This window comes from Micromys minutus (assembly GCF_963924665.1).
Source record: "Micromys minutus genome assembly, chromosome: 4".
Classification (NCBI taxonomy): domain Eukaryota; kingdom Metazoa; phylum Chordata; class Mammalia; order Rodentia; family Muridae; genus Micromys; species Micromys minutus.
Window position 1 is genome coordinate 23265886 of NC_137973.1, and position 21279 is coordinate 23287164.

Sequence of the window (21279 nt, forward strand, 5' to 3'; positions counted from 1 at the left end):
GAAATCACATTTGAAACCAAATGCAGGAGCTTTGCTCCGCTCACCGGCCCAGCCTGGGAAGCCTCCAGTAGCCAGAGAGACAGACCCTGTCTCACTACTTTCATAAAATGCCTTTCAGCTTATCAAAACTAGAATCAGAGTTGGGAGTATAGCTCAGGACAATCTTGGGTTGAGTACTTAGTGTCACACATTAAAAACAGGAACTGGCAATTTTGGTGGCTCATGCCTTTAATCATAGCACTTGGGAGGAGAAGCTGATGGATCTTTGGATTCCAGGCCTGTCTGGTCAACAGGCCAAGTTCCAGGACAGCCAGAGAAACCATGTCTCAAAACAACTAAAATAAATAAATGAGTAAATAAGTAAATAAGCTGTGATAATTAGCTCAGTCCAAAGCTAAATATTTTCTTTGCATTTGTTACCTTTTTATTTTTCACATTTTAGTAGATAGGAACTTGTGTCTTTCTCTTTATTTATTAGTGCCATAAAAGTTTAGGAATAACAATGAATTTCAGAGAAAATAGCCGATATATTCAAAGTAAATAGTCTTTAAAAAAATACTACCACTTGTCAAACAATGCTCAAGAAAAATTAATTAAATAATTTATTTATTTATTTATAAAGTCTTATTAGTCCTGTTTCAGTCTCCAAATGATTGGGGTCACAGGCATATGCCATCACATCCTGTCTTGAACAATATTTTATTAATCAATTGTAATAGAAGTCAGTGCCAACAAGTTTTCAAGAACCAGTTTTACTGTCAAGAATATAGCAAATGGGGGTAGGGATATAGTTTATTTGGTAGACTGACTATTTAGCTTGTTAGGATACATTTTTTTTTCTTTTTTTTTTTTTTGGGTCTAGTAAGGCAGAAACAAAAGGCTTTCCAGAAGTAGGAAAGTAGAAGGACACACTGTGCTGGCAGTGGCAGGAAATCTACCAAATCACCTGCCAGGCTAATGTAATAATAAAAGAGATAAAATTCCACTGCAACAGTGTGTCGTTCTGCGCATGACCACTTCAGGTCTTTATCATCGTGTTAGCTGGTCTCTTGTAGCTCATTTGCTCTGTCTTGCAGCTGGACCTTAATATGATATTTCTTCCTAATACTCTCCCATTTATGTTCTTCTTTTATCTTTGATTGATTGATAGTCTAATTCTATATATTGTGATAATTAAGCAGAAACTTATTCTCTTTTTTTTTTTCTCATGAGATTTTTAGAACTTTTCATACCTCAGAATTATTTTTTCATACCTCAGAATTATTCTTTTGGACTTCGTTCTTCAAGTCTTGCCATTATATATTTCTGTTCCTATCCATTCTGGGCTTTGTCAGGTTTAGTTTTCTGACATATTCTCTTATCAGATAAATTTTACAAACAGTTGTTTCTTGATGTTGCAAACACAGTGATATTTGTTTAGGAGAAAACAGTTTGAATACACCGTAAGAGGATTGAGTTAGTTTTTAGTATTAAAATATATGCATTAAAGCTTATATTGGAACATAATTGGAAAGACTATACTAGGACCAGATAATGTAGATTAATCTTGTTAAGTACTTGAAACAGAAACATGAATAAAATGATAGGAAATGATTAGGAATGATTAGGGGAATTCCATCTGCAGTTCAAGTTAACAAAGTTCTCCAATTACACGTTTAGGAACTCCAGCTGCTAGGGGTAGGTGATGGGAAAGATGAGAGTTTTCTGCTCTTTAAAAAGTGCTGAATGACAGCAGGAAGAAGCACATTTACAATATCAGTTGGCAGCCAGACATAGTGGTGTACGTTTGTAATCCCAGAATTTGTAGGGTGGTGTACATAAAGGAAGTTCAGGGTTGTTTTTGGCTACGTGTTAGCTTGAGGACAACCTGAGCTAAGTGAGACCCTGGATTTTGTTTTTTTGTTTTTTGTTTTTAAATACAGTTGAAAAAAGGAGGCAGGGGAGGCGGTAGCTAGTACACGCAGTACATGCAGTACATGCATGGTTTTTAGGTATGGCTTCACTCCCAGTGTCCTGGAGGCTGGGGAACAGACCGGATCTTCACATAGTGTTCTAGTGGGCCTGCCCTGCTGTCTACTAGGCTTTGTTACCAAGTGTGAAGCTCCTCATAAAATCTGTTGCCTTGCTGTGATCTCCTCTGTGATCTTGGGGAGAGGCATCAGTTTAAATAAATGTGAAAAATACGTGTCATATCGTAATTATAATGAAGATTCATGAGAAAGTGCAGATGATCTGAAATAACTGTTCTTCAGGTGTCTATGGACTGTTCACTGTGTTAGACTCTTGACCAGTCATGGTGTAACACATGTTCTCCAGTGATGACTAAATGGTTATACCCTTGGGGGTAGTGATACAGCTGTTCAAGACTAAATTAGGAATGTTATCTTTCCAAGCTTTACATCATTGAAAAGAAAGCTTCTGCTTGTTAGTTTCTGTTGGTGCTAAATAAAAGAAATTGTGAAGCTAACTCAGCAGGTCAGAATCTATCAATACTTGTCTGCTTCTTCTCTACCTCATGGGTAGGAGGTTTGTCTAACACAACTGACCATATAAGGGGATTTACGTATAAATAATTTAAAAAAACTTTATTAGTCTTTATCTAAGAGTGATATATGTTTGAAAAAATACATTTATCACATGTTTATTGGTAAAGAGATCATTTTTGTTTGAATATTTATATCCAGAAAATTATTGTCAAATACTTATTTTTTTATATTTATTTTATAGGAAATAGATCACCTAATGCAAAATTGCCCTCAGTTCCAGCAGTTGGCTCTGTCCCACAAGATCCAGCTGCACACATGAGGTATTTCGGCTGCTTGCTTGGATATTGAAACTTGTGATTTCTTATGACCTACCCACCCCTTCTCCTTCCCCTGAACTCTTTCAAAATTAATTTTCTTTTAAAACATTATGCTTTAGAATGTTAATGAGAAATGTTTGCTTATAATAAAAAGGCTGCGTATATGACACATTTATACGAGCTTATGGTGTATATTGCAAATAATTATGAATTACTAGGAATACATTGTTCCTTTCCTTTAAAAGTGTTGAACTGATGATATCCTGTGAATAATGATCACATTAATAAATAATAATAAATTTAATTCTGAAATTTATAGCCATATTTTTATTCATTGTATGCCAAGTGTTTGGAGAATTTTTTTTTCTTACTAAACTGTCAAATGCTTGTCTTCCGAGGACAGTGGGTTACTTCTGCGAAAAGCATGTATTTGTGGGATCACACAGGCTAAAATGTTCTGTGAGGCATAGGGAGAAACCTGTGTGGAGGTGGTTGTGGATAGCAGACCTTTTAGAGGGGTGTCTGGCAGTTGCTAATATAAGTTACGGAAGTGCTATTGTGATCCAAGAGTATCACTGCCTGTTAACTTGTTTGCTGTGTAAACTCTGGGTACTCATCAATTCTCTGAAGTCCAGCATACCTGTTTATTTTTCTAACCTCACTAAATGTATATGATTAATTATATATGAACATGTATGCACACTTATGCAAACTTGTTAATATGTTGAGATAATTATAAATGTATAGTCTACGGTTTTTCTAATGAAATCTCTTATATTATATTGGAAAGAAATTGTTATCACTTCAGTAAACGTTTAGATTAGTTTTTACAGACATTTACATGTTACCGCAGACAACCTAAAAAGTTTTGGATAGCCAAGTTTGATGAGCAGATAAATGAGATGAGGTCTTGAGTTAGTTTATATTATAACGGAGTCATTAAAAAGTGCTTTCAGTGGGCGGGGTGCAGTGTTCAGTAAGAACTGGTGTCTGGGATAGTGGTTTGCCTGGTGTCTGAGAACTTGGAGTGGAAAAGAGGTATCAGGGTGGAAAAGGACATGCTAGGTAGAAAGCTATTAGTTGCAGCAATGTGTTTCTTTTCGTAAAACTTTGTTTCTGTGGAAGTAAATTTCACTTTAGAACCTAGAAAGCTAACTCAACATCTTCTGTCAGTATCACAGAAAGACTAGAGCATGCACTGGAGAAGGCAGCTCCTCTGCTACGAGAGATTTTTGTGGACTTTGCGCCTTTCCTTTCTCGGACTCTTTTAGGAAGTCATGGGCAAGAACTACTTATCGAAGGAACAAGTAAGTGGTTTTCTTTATTCTGTATGCATTTACATATAAAGGTATATGGTCAAGTAAGACATATTTCTTAAGTATTTTCAGCGTTGGGTAGCCTTTGTGGAGGTCTGTCTTTTGAAGACATTTTCACAAATCTGATATATATATATATATATATATATATATATATATATATATATATATATATATATATATATATATATATATATATATATACTTTTTAAAAGCCAGCAATTTCAATGGAACCTTAGTTAGAGTTTTACTCCTGTGAACAAACAGACACTATGACTGAGAGGCAACTTTTATAAAGGACATTTAGTTGGTCTGGCTTAGAGGTTCACAGGTTTAGCCCATTATCATTAAGGCAGGAAGCATGGCAGCATCCAGGCAGGTATGGTACTGGAGAAGGAGCTGAGAGCTTTACATCTTGTTTCAAAAGCAAACAAGATAAGACTACTTCCAGGCAGCTAGGAAGAGGGTATCAAAGCCCAACCCAACAGTGGCATACTTCCTCCAACAAGGCCACACCTCCTAATAGTGGTGCTCACTGGACTAAGCATATTCAAGCCACCACAGGTGGAGTATAAATGTATTAGGCCAAAGTAGTAGCATTTGTTTTTTTGGTGCTGGATGTTGAACTCAGGATCTTGTACTTGCTGTACCAGTGCTTTACTGTTGAGTTTCATCTTTAGATCAGGATCTATTTTTTAGTGCAATTAAATTAACCACGGGGATTAGGAGGACTGGTGTAACAAGGTTTTTCTTGTACTTTAGATCCATACAAGCAACCATATCTTGCCATGTACAATTATATTTCACTACTAAAACGAACAGTACTCTGCTCTTATATATAGGTGTCTTGCAGGGTAGCATGCAGAGGAAGAGTGCAGAGGGACTGCTGACTAGGCTACTTACAGAGTGAATGAAGGATAGTAGTTTTTTTTTGTTTGTTTGTTTGTTTGCTTTTTTTGTTTTTCATGAGGCATTATATAATGTTTTCAGAAGATGACTCAACTAGGTGAAGGAAGATTCAGTTCAACAGAAAACAATTTTTCAAACAACTGATACTATTCAAGAACTTAAGACTGGTCATGATGGTATGAACTTAGGAATCCCAGCAGTGGGAAATGGAAACTCACAAATTGGGAGTTTTAGACATGGCCATGTTTATATGACAAACTGTTTTAGAGCACCAACTTATTTAATATGTTAACATAAAAATTAGAGATTTTAAAGGCTAAGCTTGAGAATTTTTACTAATGCTAATCAGAATTAATTTTTGAGTATAGTTGGGTTATAATTATTGTGTTTTGCTTAGTTTTTGGATCCAATTGCTGGTGTAATCTAAGTACTGATAATTTACTAAAGCTCAAGGAACTGGTTTTGTTTTTGTTTCTTTTTAAATCTCCATTTCTTCTTCAGTGTCCAAAAATCTGACTTGTATTTGGTGATGCATGATCTCATTTCCAGAGTTGTAAAATAGCCATAAATTCATTTAAAATGAAATTTCTGAATATAGACATACTTCAGTTAATAAATAAGTACACTTATTTATTAAATAATACAATTTGAAAATAATCCATTTAAAGATGCAGGAAAGTCTGAACTGAAAGTCTGTTCACAGTTCAGTTTTTGTTTCACATATCAAGAATGTTTAAAGTTGGATGTTTGCTTATGAAGCCCCATCTTTATTCAGAGTTATGTATGTGTGTCGGTAGCATGAATGTTCTTTCGACAGATCCTTAGTGTGAGAAGTTCAGTACCAGGTCTGTCATGTCTCCCCGCTCCACTCCTTCAGTGCATTCACTACTTTGCAACAACACTTTAATTTCTTCAACCACGAGTGTGATATTACATGCCCCTTTTACTACCATCGTTTTTCTGCACACTCAACATTTCAGTGCATATGTTCTCTCTATAATCTTTGTGTTTATCATTCATATTTAATATAAAGATCATATGTATTATGCTATTCTGAAATAAGACTGAAAACAAGCAAATGTATGTAAGTGTATTTTTTTCTACACAGGTATTAAACTACCTGTGTGTGTGGTAGAACAAAGACCATTGTATAATCCTTTCTAAGTTTGGATGCCCGGAATTCTTTCTGTTTCTTTTGTTCATTACACTTATGAATAGATGTGAAAAGGTCTAAACTAGAATCCAGAAGTAATAATTCTGCTTCCTGTGGAATTAATTAACTAATTTAATGAGGATTAATGACCTAACTGTGAAAGGTTCAGAATTGATTCACTACAAGAATTTATTTTTAGGGGTTATTTTTCTTTTATTTTTGAGATTATAATTATATTATTTCTTCCTTCCCTTTTCCCCCCAGACCTTTCCATGTACCCTCATTGCTTTCTTTTTCAAGAGGAAATTTGTAGCCTTTATTCATTAGTTGATGTTACATACATATATGTATATACATGTATATTCCTCAATGCAACCTGCCTAGTTTATATGTTACTTTTATTTATATTTTCTCGGCTGACCATTGGCTTTGGTTATCCACTTGGAATTATTCTCCCTTGGGGAAGGAAGACCATTTCTCCCACTCAACAAGAGCAATAGCTTTTGCAGTTGGAATAAAACTGCTTGTATCTGGATTGCACATTAAGAAGTGACAGGGTTTTGGATTGGTGGAAGCCCAGGCAAGCAAAGAGAGATGGTAGCTCTGCCCTTCTTTCCCACTTGGCAGCTTTTGGGCCAAGGTGTTCTATCATCTTAGCAGTGCAAACTCACACTTAGTAAAGACTTCCTTGCTTAGTGCGGCCCACAAATGCTATGTGTACATATTCATGCCATTGTCTACATTGCTTTTGACATTTCTAATATGGTGAAGATTGTTCTCACATTTTTTTTTTCTTAGAAAATGAAAGGTAAAGCTATTGTTAAGTTGAGGAATTATTGTTTACAAAGAAGAAAACTAAAGGGCATGAAGATAAGGGAGATGGAGTGTGTGGGGGTATGTGGAAGGTTTAATGGAGTAAAATTGGAACTAATACCACAGGGCTTTGAATATCTAAGTCTTTAATAATTATAATGTCTTTGAGTTATTCAATCCTCATAATGGTTGGAATTACTTTTTAAATATATTCATAATAGCAAATTCTTTGAGCTGTTCTTTGATTGTATTTAAAGTAAATAACTCTTTAGATTGGTCGAGAATGATATAAAAGTTCCTTCCAAAGGATATTTTTAGTTAACGTAAAACAAAATATAGAAATAAAAATGTAAATGGTTAGTTTATAGGAAATGAAGACTACATATCAGACAATGGCTTGCATTTCTGTTAAGGTTTAGTGTGAGGTCGGAGGTCAAGGTACTAATAAGAGTGTTTGGGATGTCTGGTGCCATGAAACAAAATGGAAACTTGATTGATAGCTGGAGGGTTGAAGGGAGAGAGTGTGGTGGAGAAAGCAAAGGTCAGCAAGCTATTTCCCTTCTCTGCATGTATAATGATCAACTCTCTTCCAAACAAAATGTAGATGATCATGATCAATATGGCATATGTTGTATGCATTTCTATGAGTATCATGAAATATCATTATAGAAGAAGCCAATAAATGTTTACGTATCCTGAAAGTTAAGATAAAGTAGTTTACAGAAGTGGTGATTTTGATGCCAAGTTTAAAGCAAACACAGACTACTTTGTTTCAGTCACACAATCAAATATGTACAGGTATAGTTCTTAGTATAATATTAGCATTTTAGTTTTAAATCAATTTGGATGAAAATAGCTTAGAAATGGATGTCTGGAATTTTAAAAGACTTGGTGTTTTTAGAATAACCTTCTCTTTAAAATAGGTCTGGTCTGCATGAAGTCCAGCAGTTCAGTTGTGGAGCTGGTCATGCTGCTGTGTTCCCAGGTGGGTGCAAACGGTCAAATGTCCATGGAGAAGCACGCTCTAGTGTTTGCTTCACAGCTTCTTGCTTTATTAAATTTTTTGTGCCAATAAAGTTTTGAGTGTTACGTCAAAATAATTTAGTTTCAATCTTAAAATGATTACTTACATATAGTGTAGATGATTTTGAAACATGAACAGAGTGTGGGGGGGAGAAGATAAATGAGAAAAATCAGTTTTTAGAATTACACTAAAATGTTTGGATCAGTTGATCTTGAAATGAGTGTCTTTGTGTATTAAGGATGTAGAAATGGCTTTATTTAGGTACTATGTAGAATGCTTCTCTGGATTCTCTTGAGAATCATGGGTTTGCCTCCCTTTTGTGCATAGGTTATAAAATATGTAATAAATAATTTTGATTCCTTGTCATTGCTGATTTTTTTTGACATACACAGTAGACTTTGAAACATACCAACGAAGTGGCAGTCATCATCATAAGATGTACAAAACAAATTCCTCAGAGCAAAATTAATTCTAGTGTTTAGAAACCTTGTGGTTAGCTTTAATGATTTTTAAAGCAAATAAAATTTACATATCCTGCAATGATTTGTCTTTTGTTTTTCAAGTAAACAAATGAATGTTTTTATTGAGTTTTTTTCCCCCTGTAGTCTTTTTAAAGTGGTATCTTGCTGGTAGTAAATTCCTGTACTTAAAACTTTAAAATAGCCTTTTTTAATAGGAAGGGTATTGCTTCAGAGGTCAAGGGTTTTGACCCATTTCAACACCTTTGACCTTCATTTACAACTCTCATGGTTTACTTGCCTAACGAATAAGGATAATACAAAATTAATGTTTCTTTGCATTGATTTATTCATTTTAGTGCCTATGTTGCCAAATTTATTCAGACTGTGCTGATGGACATTTCATGAATACAAATTAAAGAATCATAAAAGGTGTAAAAAATCAATACTATGTGTTATCAATACAGCGCAACAAGAACAATTACTCCTAGAGAGTATAGCTAATGGAATTTTACAGTGAACTTCTTAAAGGGCTTATTATTCTTTGATTTTTATGTATATTTTTTATTTTAAGTATTTTGTTTATAATACTTCTTTTCCAAAATATCCCTCGGCAAAATTCCTTAAACCATTTGATTTTAAATAATTGATTGTTTATTTCTTGTATGAAAATCACCAGATATATGTCTGTTTGAAATTACCTTTCCTTTTAGTCATCATGGTTTCTTCATAAGATAATGGTTCTGTTGTTTGTAACGATATAGTTGCTTCATATGTAAATTTTAATAATTAAGTTTCACCTTTCAGTTTAAGATTGAATTTGCTTTGGTACATGAACACTACTTTAGGTATAACACAGTATGTATCCGAATGTCAGAAGCTGCTCAGATAAAGAATGACACACGATAACAGCCATTTGTCACGGATGTCACTGTGCTGTTCAGCGCTTATCAGATCAAATGGCATATGGAAATCACTTAGAAGAGTAAGTTCTAAAAATCTGAAATTCTCAAGGCTTTTGTTTGATTAATGTACATTATTAGGTATTTGAAGTCCTCAGCACTTTTTATGAGTTCCTCAAAAGTCCCACGGCATCTCCATGAGACATGACACAGTGTGAAAAATGGAGCTAGAATTAGCTCCACATGGATACAGATTGTTCTAGGGTGATAATTACATTTTTCACTTTGAATTTTCCTAATTCAAAGAGGTCAACTTGGTAATCACAAAAGTGATTTATTTTGTTAAGAAGTGAACTGTCTTCTTCTACATGAAAGCTGAGGAGATACGAAATTGAATTTCAAGGGGACATTTTGCAGATACTGGGTGGGGATGTTTTGAGTTTGATTGATAATATTTTTTAGTATGAGATAGGGTGGGAAGTAAAAAGCTACCATCTTGCTAAATTTTTAATTAATTTTTTTTTAAGAGGAGATGGAAAGGATTGAGTGCCAAAGATCAAAAGATCAGGTCAAAAACTCCTTTTTAATCACATAAATAATGGGATATGCTTATGAACTTAACATCTGCAAATTTGATTTAGAACTTTACAAATTAGTTGGTGTTAATTTCATGGCAGTCAGCTATATTCTGATTATTTTTTCTTGAGCTGATTCACAATTTACTTTCTTTAAAAATTTAAAGACAAGGTATTTAACCATACTTTATTACAAAATATACTTACTGTGTAAATTAAATATCTGATCATATGAGATTTGCTGTCAATAGACAAAAATTATCACTATAAAACTGGTCAACATATTTCTTACTCTTTCCTTGTTGCTAGTTGATTAAGCATTATTTCATAGTTTATTCTATTTAAAACATCTAGGCTGTGTTAGTAGATGTTGGAAAGCTCTCTTACTATTCAATATTTTGCATTTGAGTAAAGTTTATTTATGTATTGCATCTAAAATAAAATATCTCAAGTACTAGGTAAGCTCTAAACATTGATCTTGTTTTCTTAAAATTAATTAATTTCTTTCAGTGATGTGGAATAAATTTTGGGCCTTGCACATATTTGGCAAATGCTCTGCCAAAGAGCCACATCCTTAGCTCAAATTGTTTTCCTTAAAATATAATTGTATTTAGTATTCAAGGAAGTACGTATTTCCAGACCAGAAAAAAAAGTTGAGAAAGTTTTCAGCTATACCCCAAATTCATTTTGTCAAAAAAACCCAGACAACTTATTAATGCCCTCCTATTTGTCGTGTTTGTGTATAAACCTGTTAAAATGATTTTAAAGAAAATACTAAATAAATGTTTGACATAATATTACTTTAGTGCTGTATGAAGTGCTTGTATCTTCCTCATTTGACATTAATATCATTTTTGAAAGAACTGACATTGCATTCAAGGCCACTTTATAAAAGTGTTGTGTTGTTCATCCTAATTCAGTCTGACATACATTCCAATAACACTACCTCCCTTCTTGGGTTTAAAGCTAAATTTATGACTGTGCATTGTGAAGTGCATCATTTAAAAATGGTTTCAACCCAAAACATCTAATAAATAAATAATGTGTATGGCTACTCAGTAGTAGACTTTCTAGACTAGAAATCATTCCATCGGATACTCAACAGTCCACTATCGGAGAGGGCTGTCAGATAAATCTTATGGTAGCGGCATTCATGTCCTGTAAATCACATATTATTGTCTGAGCCTTCTGCCAGGTCATCCATTCTTTCCCCATTTATCAGAAATGCATGCAGTCTATAGAAAAACTAACAGCACCATGTAGTCAGGCGTGGCGTCCTGTCTATCAATTAGCAGCAAAAGTTTATTTAAATGTTTAGCCTGTTTTTTTAAAAAAACAAATCAACGTTATTAATATTTTTGATATACTTTCTTCACACAAAATGATAGGGTTGGTGATTTTTTTTTTCTCTGTCCAGGTTGCTGTGCCTTTGAATTGGCAATTAAGAAATGCTGACAGCTGCATAGGCACATAGCAGTAGCGTCTTTTTGTTTTTAATGTTGGTTTTTATGTTCAATTTTTGTCTGAATGTTAGTAGAATTTTCATTTTCCTTTCTCTGATTTTCCTTTTTTTTGTTGTTGTTTTTCCTGATTGCATTTCTTTCTTTCTCTAATTTCTCTTTTTTTCCCCTGATAAATTCTGCTTCTTTATCTTGAATATATCTCTCCAGAGTCTGATACGTAATGCTGTTGTCCTGTGCTCTTCTCTTTCCTCCCATTCGTTCCCCCTTCTGTTCATACATTCATCATCATGGCGTCTGATCATGGATAGGTGATTCACACGAGCATGTGGTTAACAGAAGAGTATGTTCATCACTAGGCATCTGGCTGTTGAGAGGTAGGACTTGAATGTCTTTCACTGTCATCTTGAAGTCTTAAAGTTATCCAAATGTGTCATCCTTTTTCTGTCTTGGCACATAATTTTTAATTCCTTATTAGTGTCTCTCATAAAATAACTCCGTTTTTTGTTTTGTTTTTGTTTTTGTTTTTGTTGTTTTGAGATGGGGTCACTGTAAGTAACTCAGGCTGTCCTGGGACTTCCATCTTAACATGAGTTAGGTTCAAACTCATCATCCTTCTGCCTCAGTCTTTTGAGTGCTTGGATTACTGATATACACTGTCATGCCTGGTTTATTCAGGATTTATAAGGATTCAACCCAAGGCTTTCATACATGTTAGACAAACACTTTACAGATTGAGCTATGTGTCCAGCTTCAAATCAACCCCTTTTCCCACAAATGAACTAGTATTGTAATTCACATCCTTTGTTCCTGCTGAGGTGTTAGCATGATGTCTAGAAACAGGTCAGAAATCAGTTTATATAAATAGGAAATTTTACACACACACACACACACACACACACACACACACACACACACACACACACACACACGCTCACTCACTTCAATTACAGAATTTAAACTTTGATATATTTATGTGCAGAAGGCCTAAAGATCATAGTCTCCATTATTTAATTTTTTAAGATTGTTTTACTTTCTGTAGCTGTCTTTCAGACACACCAGAAGAGGGCATCAGATCTCATTACAGATGGTTGTGAGCCATCATGTGGTTGCTGGGATTTGAACTCAGGACCTCTGGAAGAGCAGTCAATGTTCTTAACTGCTGAGCCATCTCTCCAGCCCTTTTGTTTGTTTCCATTATTTAATTTTTTTAAGATTTAACGATGATAGTCTCTAATGCTTATGTGAATATAGAAATTTTGTTGGATAAGTGAAGAATAGCTTCTGTTTGTTTGTGTCTTGGGAGAGAGGAATGAGACAGGGCCTTCCTATGTCTCTCATTCTGGTCTGAATCTTGTTATTCCCCTGCCTCAGCCTCAAGTTCTGGGATTGCTGGAGCACTGTGTCAATAGAGTCTTGACTTAACTAATTGATTTGGTTTTAAAAGAACCAATTCTCTTCACACTCAAAATCTTTGTGCTGATTATTTAATAGAAATACTTTAAAATGTGTGTTTGCTTTTACTGTAAAGTAAGATAAAAATAACTCTATATCCAGTTAGCTTTTGTTCATTGTCAGCGTTAGTATGGCTGCCCCAGCATTGGGTTCAGTTATTCAGGACAAAGGCTGAAGATAAGTTGAGAGACCAGTCTAGAACTGGCTATGCTTTTTCCTCCTCTGCTGGGAGTACAGGCCCATGCTTCTGTGCTGTCTTCTAATGGTGTCTTTTTTGTGGAAATTTTGTGTAGATTATTTGTCTGTTTGTTTGTGTGTCTGTCTCCCCTCTCTCCACTGAACTACTTCAGTTACCTTTAATCCACTTTTTTGACCTAATCCCAGCATTATTTTCTTGCATCTTACATGATAAACAGTGTGAGAAATATTGAACCTCGGGTTATTGAAAAATAACACATAAATATAAGTAAATTACTATATTGGTATGTGACTGAAATTTTGAAAGTAATCCAATTTATATTTAAGTAGAAGGAAATCACCATTTTCTTTCTCCTCGCTCAAAGCTGTTTGCATAGCTACAGATTTTGAAAATGTACTAAATGTTGAAACATACGCTTTGACATGTTGTAAATATTCTATATCCTTTGTAACCAACCACTTTTACAAGGTAAATAGTACTTTGGGGAGCAATTGATTTCCTTAAGAGTGGTTTATATGTACCATGGTCCAACCAGGATTAATACAGTTTTATATCTCAGCATTTTTATTATGTTACTTTTTCCATTGTGATGTTTTTATACCTCTTCCCTGGAATACACTTTTAAAAAATTAGTGGATATAAATTAACTCTTTCTGAGCTTTTATTATTGTACTATCCTTGATCTTTTGATTGCTAATGGAATAACAATCTATAGCATAATCTGTACCATTAATACGGGAGAAAAAACTTCCAGTGTAATTGAGCAGTTCTGCCACAGAGCAGCAGTGGGCACGTTATCTGTGGAATTTGTGGTAAATGGAAGAATAGGTGTTCTCAGTGAAGTTTCCAGAGCTAATTTAATTTTTGTGCAGTATAAATAGTTGACCTTATAAGATGATGCTAAAATCCTTCCCATCCTAGATAAGACATTTCTGAGAGCTACAGACAAGAGTTGAATTGATCATAATAATCTTAGAATCACTGACAATTAAAAAAGGACATTAGCTTATTAACTACTTCATGCTTAACCACCCAACATTTCGAATTATTCCAAAACTTTAAAAAATAACGTTTATGTTTGAAGGTAGAAACCTATGTCTTCATTCAACAGCAAGAACATAAAAAATCAAAGTAAATCAACTATTATTTTTCAAGAACAAAATGTGTAGTAGGATGTTGAAACCAAATGGTAGGCTGGTGAACATACACTATTTCCTACTCTTTGTTTGCTTTTTGATACACACTTTTCTTTGATATTAATTAAAGTGCTTTTCACAGCCAAAGAAAAACATACATCCTGGGTTCAATTTGAAACACAGGCTCCCTGTTGCTTTACCAGCACACTAGGATTTAGGAAACATAACTTTAAAAGTACATTTTGTGGAATGGGCAGTACACCCTGTGGCTTGGCGGTCTAGTCAGAAGGATGAGACCATGCTGACTAGGTAACGACATCTTTGAACATTATTCTCAAGGGTGGTAAATGCAAAACAAAGTAATATCAACTGGCACTTAATTCTGCAAGCTCCCTGCTGATTGGGGTATTCAGTGAAATGGAACTCTTCCTGACAGGAAGTCAGCTTGCAAGTATGGAGACATTTGAAAATAGAGTGTGTTTTAATTTGACTCCCTGCTGTTTTACAACTCCTCTTTTAAATTTTGGATTAAGGAGAGAGGAAAGGGAGGAACACAAGTGGGAATATCCAGACTGTGGCATTTCTCTTTGATTTTAAGGTAACTGAGTACATACAGGTCAGTGTCTGTTTCACAGTTCCTTTTTTAAAAAAAATTTTTTTTTTTTTATTGGATATCTTACTTCTTGTTTCTTTGCTTGATGCTCACCTTCCTAATTCAGCTTTAAATCAGTCTTCTAGTTGTGGTATTATAAAAGGTTAGCTTAAAACTGTAGTTTAAAAATTTTTTTTTGTTTAATCTCCCTTTGATGACTTTTTAAATGCTCAAGTAAATTCAAGTTTAACATTTTTTTTATACAAAGTATACTTATGATATATATAATAATGGATTTCACTCAGAGTAGTTAATTAAGTTTGGCCTTTCCAGCTTTTTTTTTTTTTTTTGTACTTATATTTAAATATTGCTTCTCTTTTTTAAAAAAATAATTTTATTGGATATATTTTACTTACATTTCAAATGTTATCCCTTTTCCAGGTTTTCCCTCCATTCTCCCATCTCATTCCCCCTCCTCCGGCTTCTGTGAGGGTGTGTCCTCACCCTGACATTCTCCTACACTGGGGTATCAAGCCTTGGCAGGACCAAGGGTTTCTTCTCCCATTGATGTCCAACAAGGCCATCCTCTGCTACATATGTACCTGGAGCCATGGATCTGTCCATGTGTACTCTTTGGATGGTGGTTTAGTCCCTGAGAGCTCTGGTTGGTTGGTTTTGTTGTTCTTATGGGGTTGCAAACCCCTTCAACTTCTTCAGTTCTTTCTCTAATTTTCTTTAATGTGACTCACACACACACACACACACACACACACACACACACACACACACACACAGAGTATTCTGTAAGCATTCCATGTGGTGTATCATGATAGTGTCTACTTTTTGGTCTTGCCACTGTCTATGACACAGATGTTTACATGTTGCAACGTGATACTAACAAAATGAAGCTAAGCAAACGGGGTATTTTTTGAAAGAAACAATTTGGGGTGGAAAATGCCATGAGGAAGGATTTTGAATATCTGTGAACAGTTTTTCTCCTGTTAATGACTAACAAATAACATTGAGTTAATCAGTTCCTTTTAAATTTCAAAGACTTGGTTTCTTATTGAAAGCTAAGAGTGCCCTGAGTTCCTGTTAGTTACTGTTGATAAAAGTATACAGGAACAGAGTAGAGCACACGCTGAAGTTGATAGTGTTGACTGTGTTTTCAGCACACAGAATCTTCTCCCTTCATCTTATCCCCAGTGCCTCTGTCTTTCCTCTCGTGAAATTAATTTATGTCTTATATCTTTATTTCACAACATAAAATAACACCCTTTTCATCTCCGTGATTATTATCTGTATTTATAATCACACGCCCTGTCTAACCTGTTTTCGTCTTGAACTATAAAGTATTAACTCTTAAGAGTTTCTCAGAGCCCAAAGTTTTGTGTTCTTTTGTGTATAGATAACAGTTGTGGGTCACATTGGTTTTCTTCTGTAGACCCCACAGGTGATTCTAGCACTCTGATTGCTGTAGTGATGGTTCCTTCTAGGAAGGCTGGAGTACCAAAACACAGGACACGTTGGTAGTGTTAGCAGCCTCAGTGTTGGAGGTCTCCTGTGTAAAATCCAGCCCTCATCCATACTACCTTTATTTTAACATATTTCATGTTCAGTTTACCAACTTTTGAAACACTTAAAAACTTACTAAATATATCCTCATTCAAAATTTATGTTACGTGATGATTCCCAAAGTTAAATTTTGTCAGGATGGAAAGGGGACAATATAATTGGAGAAATTTCTCTTAGGCATCAGAACATATCTGGCTTCATCAACCGTACTAAGTACACAAGGTGATAGATTTGTTCATTACTTCATCTTACCTCTTGAAATTTATACATTTATCAAATAGAACATTGCACATGTAAATAATCCAATTAAATAACACAACTTTGAGTATCATGTTGAGACAGAAACAGCTTCAGCTATAAGAGCATCAGATTTTGAGGTTACTTCTATTGCTATTTAAGTCATGCTGTAGGTGGGAGAATGGCTGACATCATGGTGTCCATCCAAAGGTGCCTAAGGACTTTTGTGCTATACTAGGTATCAGCTAGCACCTTAAGTGCATTAATAAATATTTGAAGATTACTGAATCTTGCCTTTCCACAACCAAAGTCATTAAATGTATGATTGGCCGGGTGGCTCAACATCTAAGAAATTAATATTCCTTGTAATTTCTTAGTATATGTTTAAAATCCAAGACCAGAGTTTTATGAGTGTATGTAATACAATGTTCAGATAATATTTCTTCTGAAGATATATCATTTCACAGCATAGACATAAATCTTACTTGCTCATGATGAATTCTAACCAAATGTGTGTGTTTTTACAATTATTCATTATTTGAAGTTAAACTTAAGCACTGAATTAAAATCTCATTTTATATTAAACTTGACAGTTTTTTTCAATGAATAACATTCATGTATGGTAGTTAGTGTGCAGAACTAGATGACTCCAAATAGTTAAACAGCAGGAAATTATCTGCTTTTAGTTAAAAACTGCTGTTTTCTGTATGCCCTTATTTACCACATGTTTAATTCTTAATGCCGTGTGCTGTGGGACTGTGCTTGTGAAAGGCAGCGTGAAGAGCCCTGCCTCTAAGCTTACGGCTGTTACTTGCTGTACAATAATAAAGGCACTATTTTATTGGGTTACTTGTAATTAACTTCAGCACTAGACATCCATATAAATCATTGGTAATCTGGTTTTGTTACATTTTTATTTTTTTAAAACTGAGTTAATGTATTTGTTTCTGTTGTCTTTTTACATATGGATTGAGGTTGTAATTGCTTTCTAGAATTAGTCTGTCAGAAAACAGTGTATATGGACATTGAAGAAATGATTGAGGCAAGCTAATGAATTTTATGTAACATTTTATAAAGATTTGTTACTCGAATAAATATTCAGTAGTAACATAGTTTTGTTGTAAAACTTAATAAATAGTGATTTTATTCTTCCAAGTCAAGAAGTGTCTAGACATTTGAGCAGTTAAAATGACAGCAATTATTAATTAGAAAATATTTATGCTTTTTATATTAAAAAGTTCTGGTAATGTGAAGATATCTAAATATATCAATTTCTGTTTATCAATTAATGGAAAGTCTTTTAACTTTAAACATTTTAAACCTGAACATTCCAACCTTCATATATTTTCTTTTTTGATGAATACCTTTTTATATATTGACTGAGGTTTTATATTAATACTTTTATCAGGTTATAATAAGAATTATAGAAACAGATGCCTTTATAGACTGTTAAAGAAACATTTCCATATGTATTTGTCTGGCTGAGTTCATGATAATAGTATATGTTAATCCAAACCAAATTTTAGAAAGAAACAACGAGTGCATATGAAACATGCTTGTAAATCTGTAGGAGAGTCTTTAGAGAGCATGAGTTATTTTAATTTACTTCTATGATATTAAACTCTTTATTTGATCATCATGAAATGAGTGTTAAGTGTACTGAGGACTGAGGTGGGAGCCTTGAAGAAAAATGGATAGGTCATGAAACTAATGCTTTAAAAAGTAACTTGATTGGTAAATACTTTTTACTACACTGAGTACATTAGATGGCTTAAAAATGTTTAAAAAATAATTAGCTGTTTTATATAGTTGTAATGGATGTCTTTCATGCTCTCCCTCCAGCAGTCTTTAATGAACCCGCCTTGTAATTTCAGTTCAGGCTTTGAGATTCCCTGAAGACTTGACTTCAGACCTCAAAGGGCACGAGTTGCCATATGTCTGGAGAAGCCGAGTTGCCAAGCTGACTGACCATGTACTAATAGGACACATTTATATAGCTCCTGAGTGGGGAGCCCTGATAGTCTTAATGATGATCATCTGTTGGCAGCTTAAAGCTAGAAAGGCTCAGAACAACTGTGCTGTCTATGGAAAACACACTTTCTGTATTGAACAGTGAAATGTACTAACAAAAAACGGAATTGGGAAATTATTAGACATTCATTATTGATTGAAGAATGAGTTTTAGACATATTTGAAGACAAACTAGGATATATTTGTAATAATTAAATGTGTATGTGTTAGCTTTTGTAGTTAAAAATCTCTGTTCATTCTCAATTCTATAGCTTACGCATGCTGTGAAGAGTCACTTTAAAAATATCCATTTCCATGTGCATAGGCTTTGATTTTATGGTACCTTTTTGCTAACAAGTACAAAATTGAGCTGTTTGCTCAGATTTTAATAGGATTCACTTTCTCTTATTTTTTTTAACAGTTACTTAGTCGTGTTTCATTTGCTTATAGAACCACATACTATGCTTTTATATATGAATGGGCTCACAAAATTCAGACAGCACTTTTCAAAGGGCAGTTACTTGTTTTTACTCTCACAGAAGGACCTTTCATCTGAAGTGAAGATGGAGTCAGGCTTTTCCTTTACAGTTTTGCCTTATTCTTTGCTGGCATGTGCTTAGGTAGGGACAGTGTCCAGACAGACACACTGCTGAGAGAGTGCTGACAAACAGCCAGTGCTCCTGAAAAGTCACTGAAGGCTTCCCTGAGCGCTGCAGTCTTCTTTGCTTCAGTTTTACGTGTGTTTTTTAGTCTTGTGTTCACACATGTCTCTCTTTACTCAGAATCTCCTGTCTGGCTGCTTTCTTTGACTCATGATACTGTTTTTTTGTCATTTCTTTAGGTCACTGGAACTTAGCAAATCTAGCTTAATTAAAAAAAAAAATGGAGGCCAGTAGTTATATAAAATTTCAAAAATTAGTGTTGATGTTTAATTAAAAATCTAAACTCTAGCACTGTGTCACTGTGGTTCAGGGCCTCAGAAGTCTGAGGCAGGAGGATTGCTTGGGCATTTATGTATGTATGTATGCATGTATGTATGTATGTAGGTATTTATGCATGCATGCATACAGCCAACCTAAGCAGCATGGCAGCAGTGCTTTAAGAAGGAAAACACTTGGGACTTATGGTGTAGCCTATTATCCCCGCACATGGGAGGCTGCTAAGAAGTTTATAGAGAGAGAAGGATCAGAATTTTAAGTTCAGTTGTGCTATGTAGAGTGTGCCAGTCAGCTTGGGCTACATGAGACCTTGCTAAACAAAACAAAATAAAGATAGCACATGTAGAAACATACACATGCTCCCTTGTAAACAAATGAATGTGTAGATAGATATATAGCACAATGAATAAATCCCAAACGAAGATAACAAAAACCAAACAACCAAACCCAAAATAAACCATAACACCAAACACCTTAACTTTTTATGTAAGAATGAAAATTAGTAATTATGAGTTTAAATGTTTGTTAATATAGTTTTCATTCCTTTCTTTTATGAAAACCATGTTTAATTCCAAATTTCACAACTTATTTTAATGGACAATATTATATTACCTACATAAATTGTTATTTTTATTTGACAGGTTAGAATATTGAGTTTAGAAAAGCAATAGATACTTAGATAATTAGCTTACAATTACTTGTATTTTCATAATTTTGACATTGGTATTTATGAAACCTTAATGCTTGTTCTGTGTCAGAATAATATAAAATATTTAATGTTTATATGGGAAAACATGCATATATCAGGGAGGTTCATCTACACACATGCAGGCCTGAGAAGCATCCAGGAACCCACCGGTGACAAGCAATGTTTTATTGTGTTGTATGTTTTCAGTAGCCAAGGACAAGTGGGGCATCTGCAGGGGTCTCAGATACTGACAGAAGCCCTGTCCTTAAGTACTACATATGTGGTGTCAGGCATAATTGGACATAATGATAGCTGACGGTGTGTTTTAGGTACTTTCCCTTCCTTTGGCACTTCCCTACTTTAACCTTCCTGGCTCATTCTAGAATCCTCACCTCTGCATACATTATTGGAACTCATGTGTGCTCAGCACCTATGGTTTGGAGGGCCACATCCTGATCCTGAGCTGCTAGTGAACCAGTCACAACTAAAATGATGGCATCTACCTACTGCAGCATTTCCATGAGCATTCTTGACATTCATTAGTGAGAAGCAAAGAAGCTGTAAGGAGATTACACTAGGTCTTCCTTTGGACCCATAGCCAGTGTGACATACTCAACTGATGTGCCATTATGCCAGTGAGCATGTTCAAAAGACAGCTTTCCTGTTGTATAAATAACAATGTTAGGACCTTCAAAAAATCATTAAAAGACAAGGCAATCTAATTTCCACCCACAAAGTAATAATAACTCTCAATCAATAGAACTCAAAGGAAAGGAGAAATTTCAGCTTTTGAAATAAAAGGGTTTAAAAAACAATTTCAAGAAAACTCAACACATACAAAGAATGACAAACAATTGAGTGAAGCAGGAACACATTTCATGCTATGAATGAGAAATTTAGCAGTGAGACAGAGTCCATAGAAGGATCAAACATTTTGGAACTCAATAAATGAAGTAAAAAAAAAAAAAATACTTGAGATGGTTGCCAACAGACTGTAGAAAAGAGAATTTTCAGGGTGAGTTATTGAAATACCAGT

General features: G+C 34.5%; 1 protein-coding gene across 2 annotated transcripts in view; it reads left to right on the forward strand.

Annotated features, from left to right (window-relative positions):
- Positions 1 to 21279, forward strand: part of LRBA (LPS responsive beige-like anchor protein) — a 533667-nt gene that overhangs the window by 146491 nt on the left and 365897 nt on the right. For both annotated transcript variants that reach the window (XM_080915741.1, XM_080915742.1), the window contains exons 32-34: positions 2728 to 2806; positions 3977 to 4110; positions 7918 to 7979. In XM_080915741.1, the coding sequence (XP_080771867.1) occupies positions 2728 to 2806; positions 3977 to 4110; positions 7918 to 7979 (275 nt within the window). The remainder of the gene's footprint in view (positions 1 to 2727; positions 2807 to 3976; positions 4111 to 7917; positions 7980 to 21279) is intronic.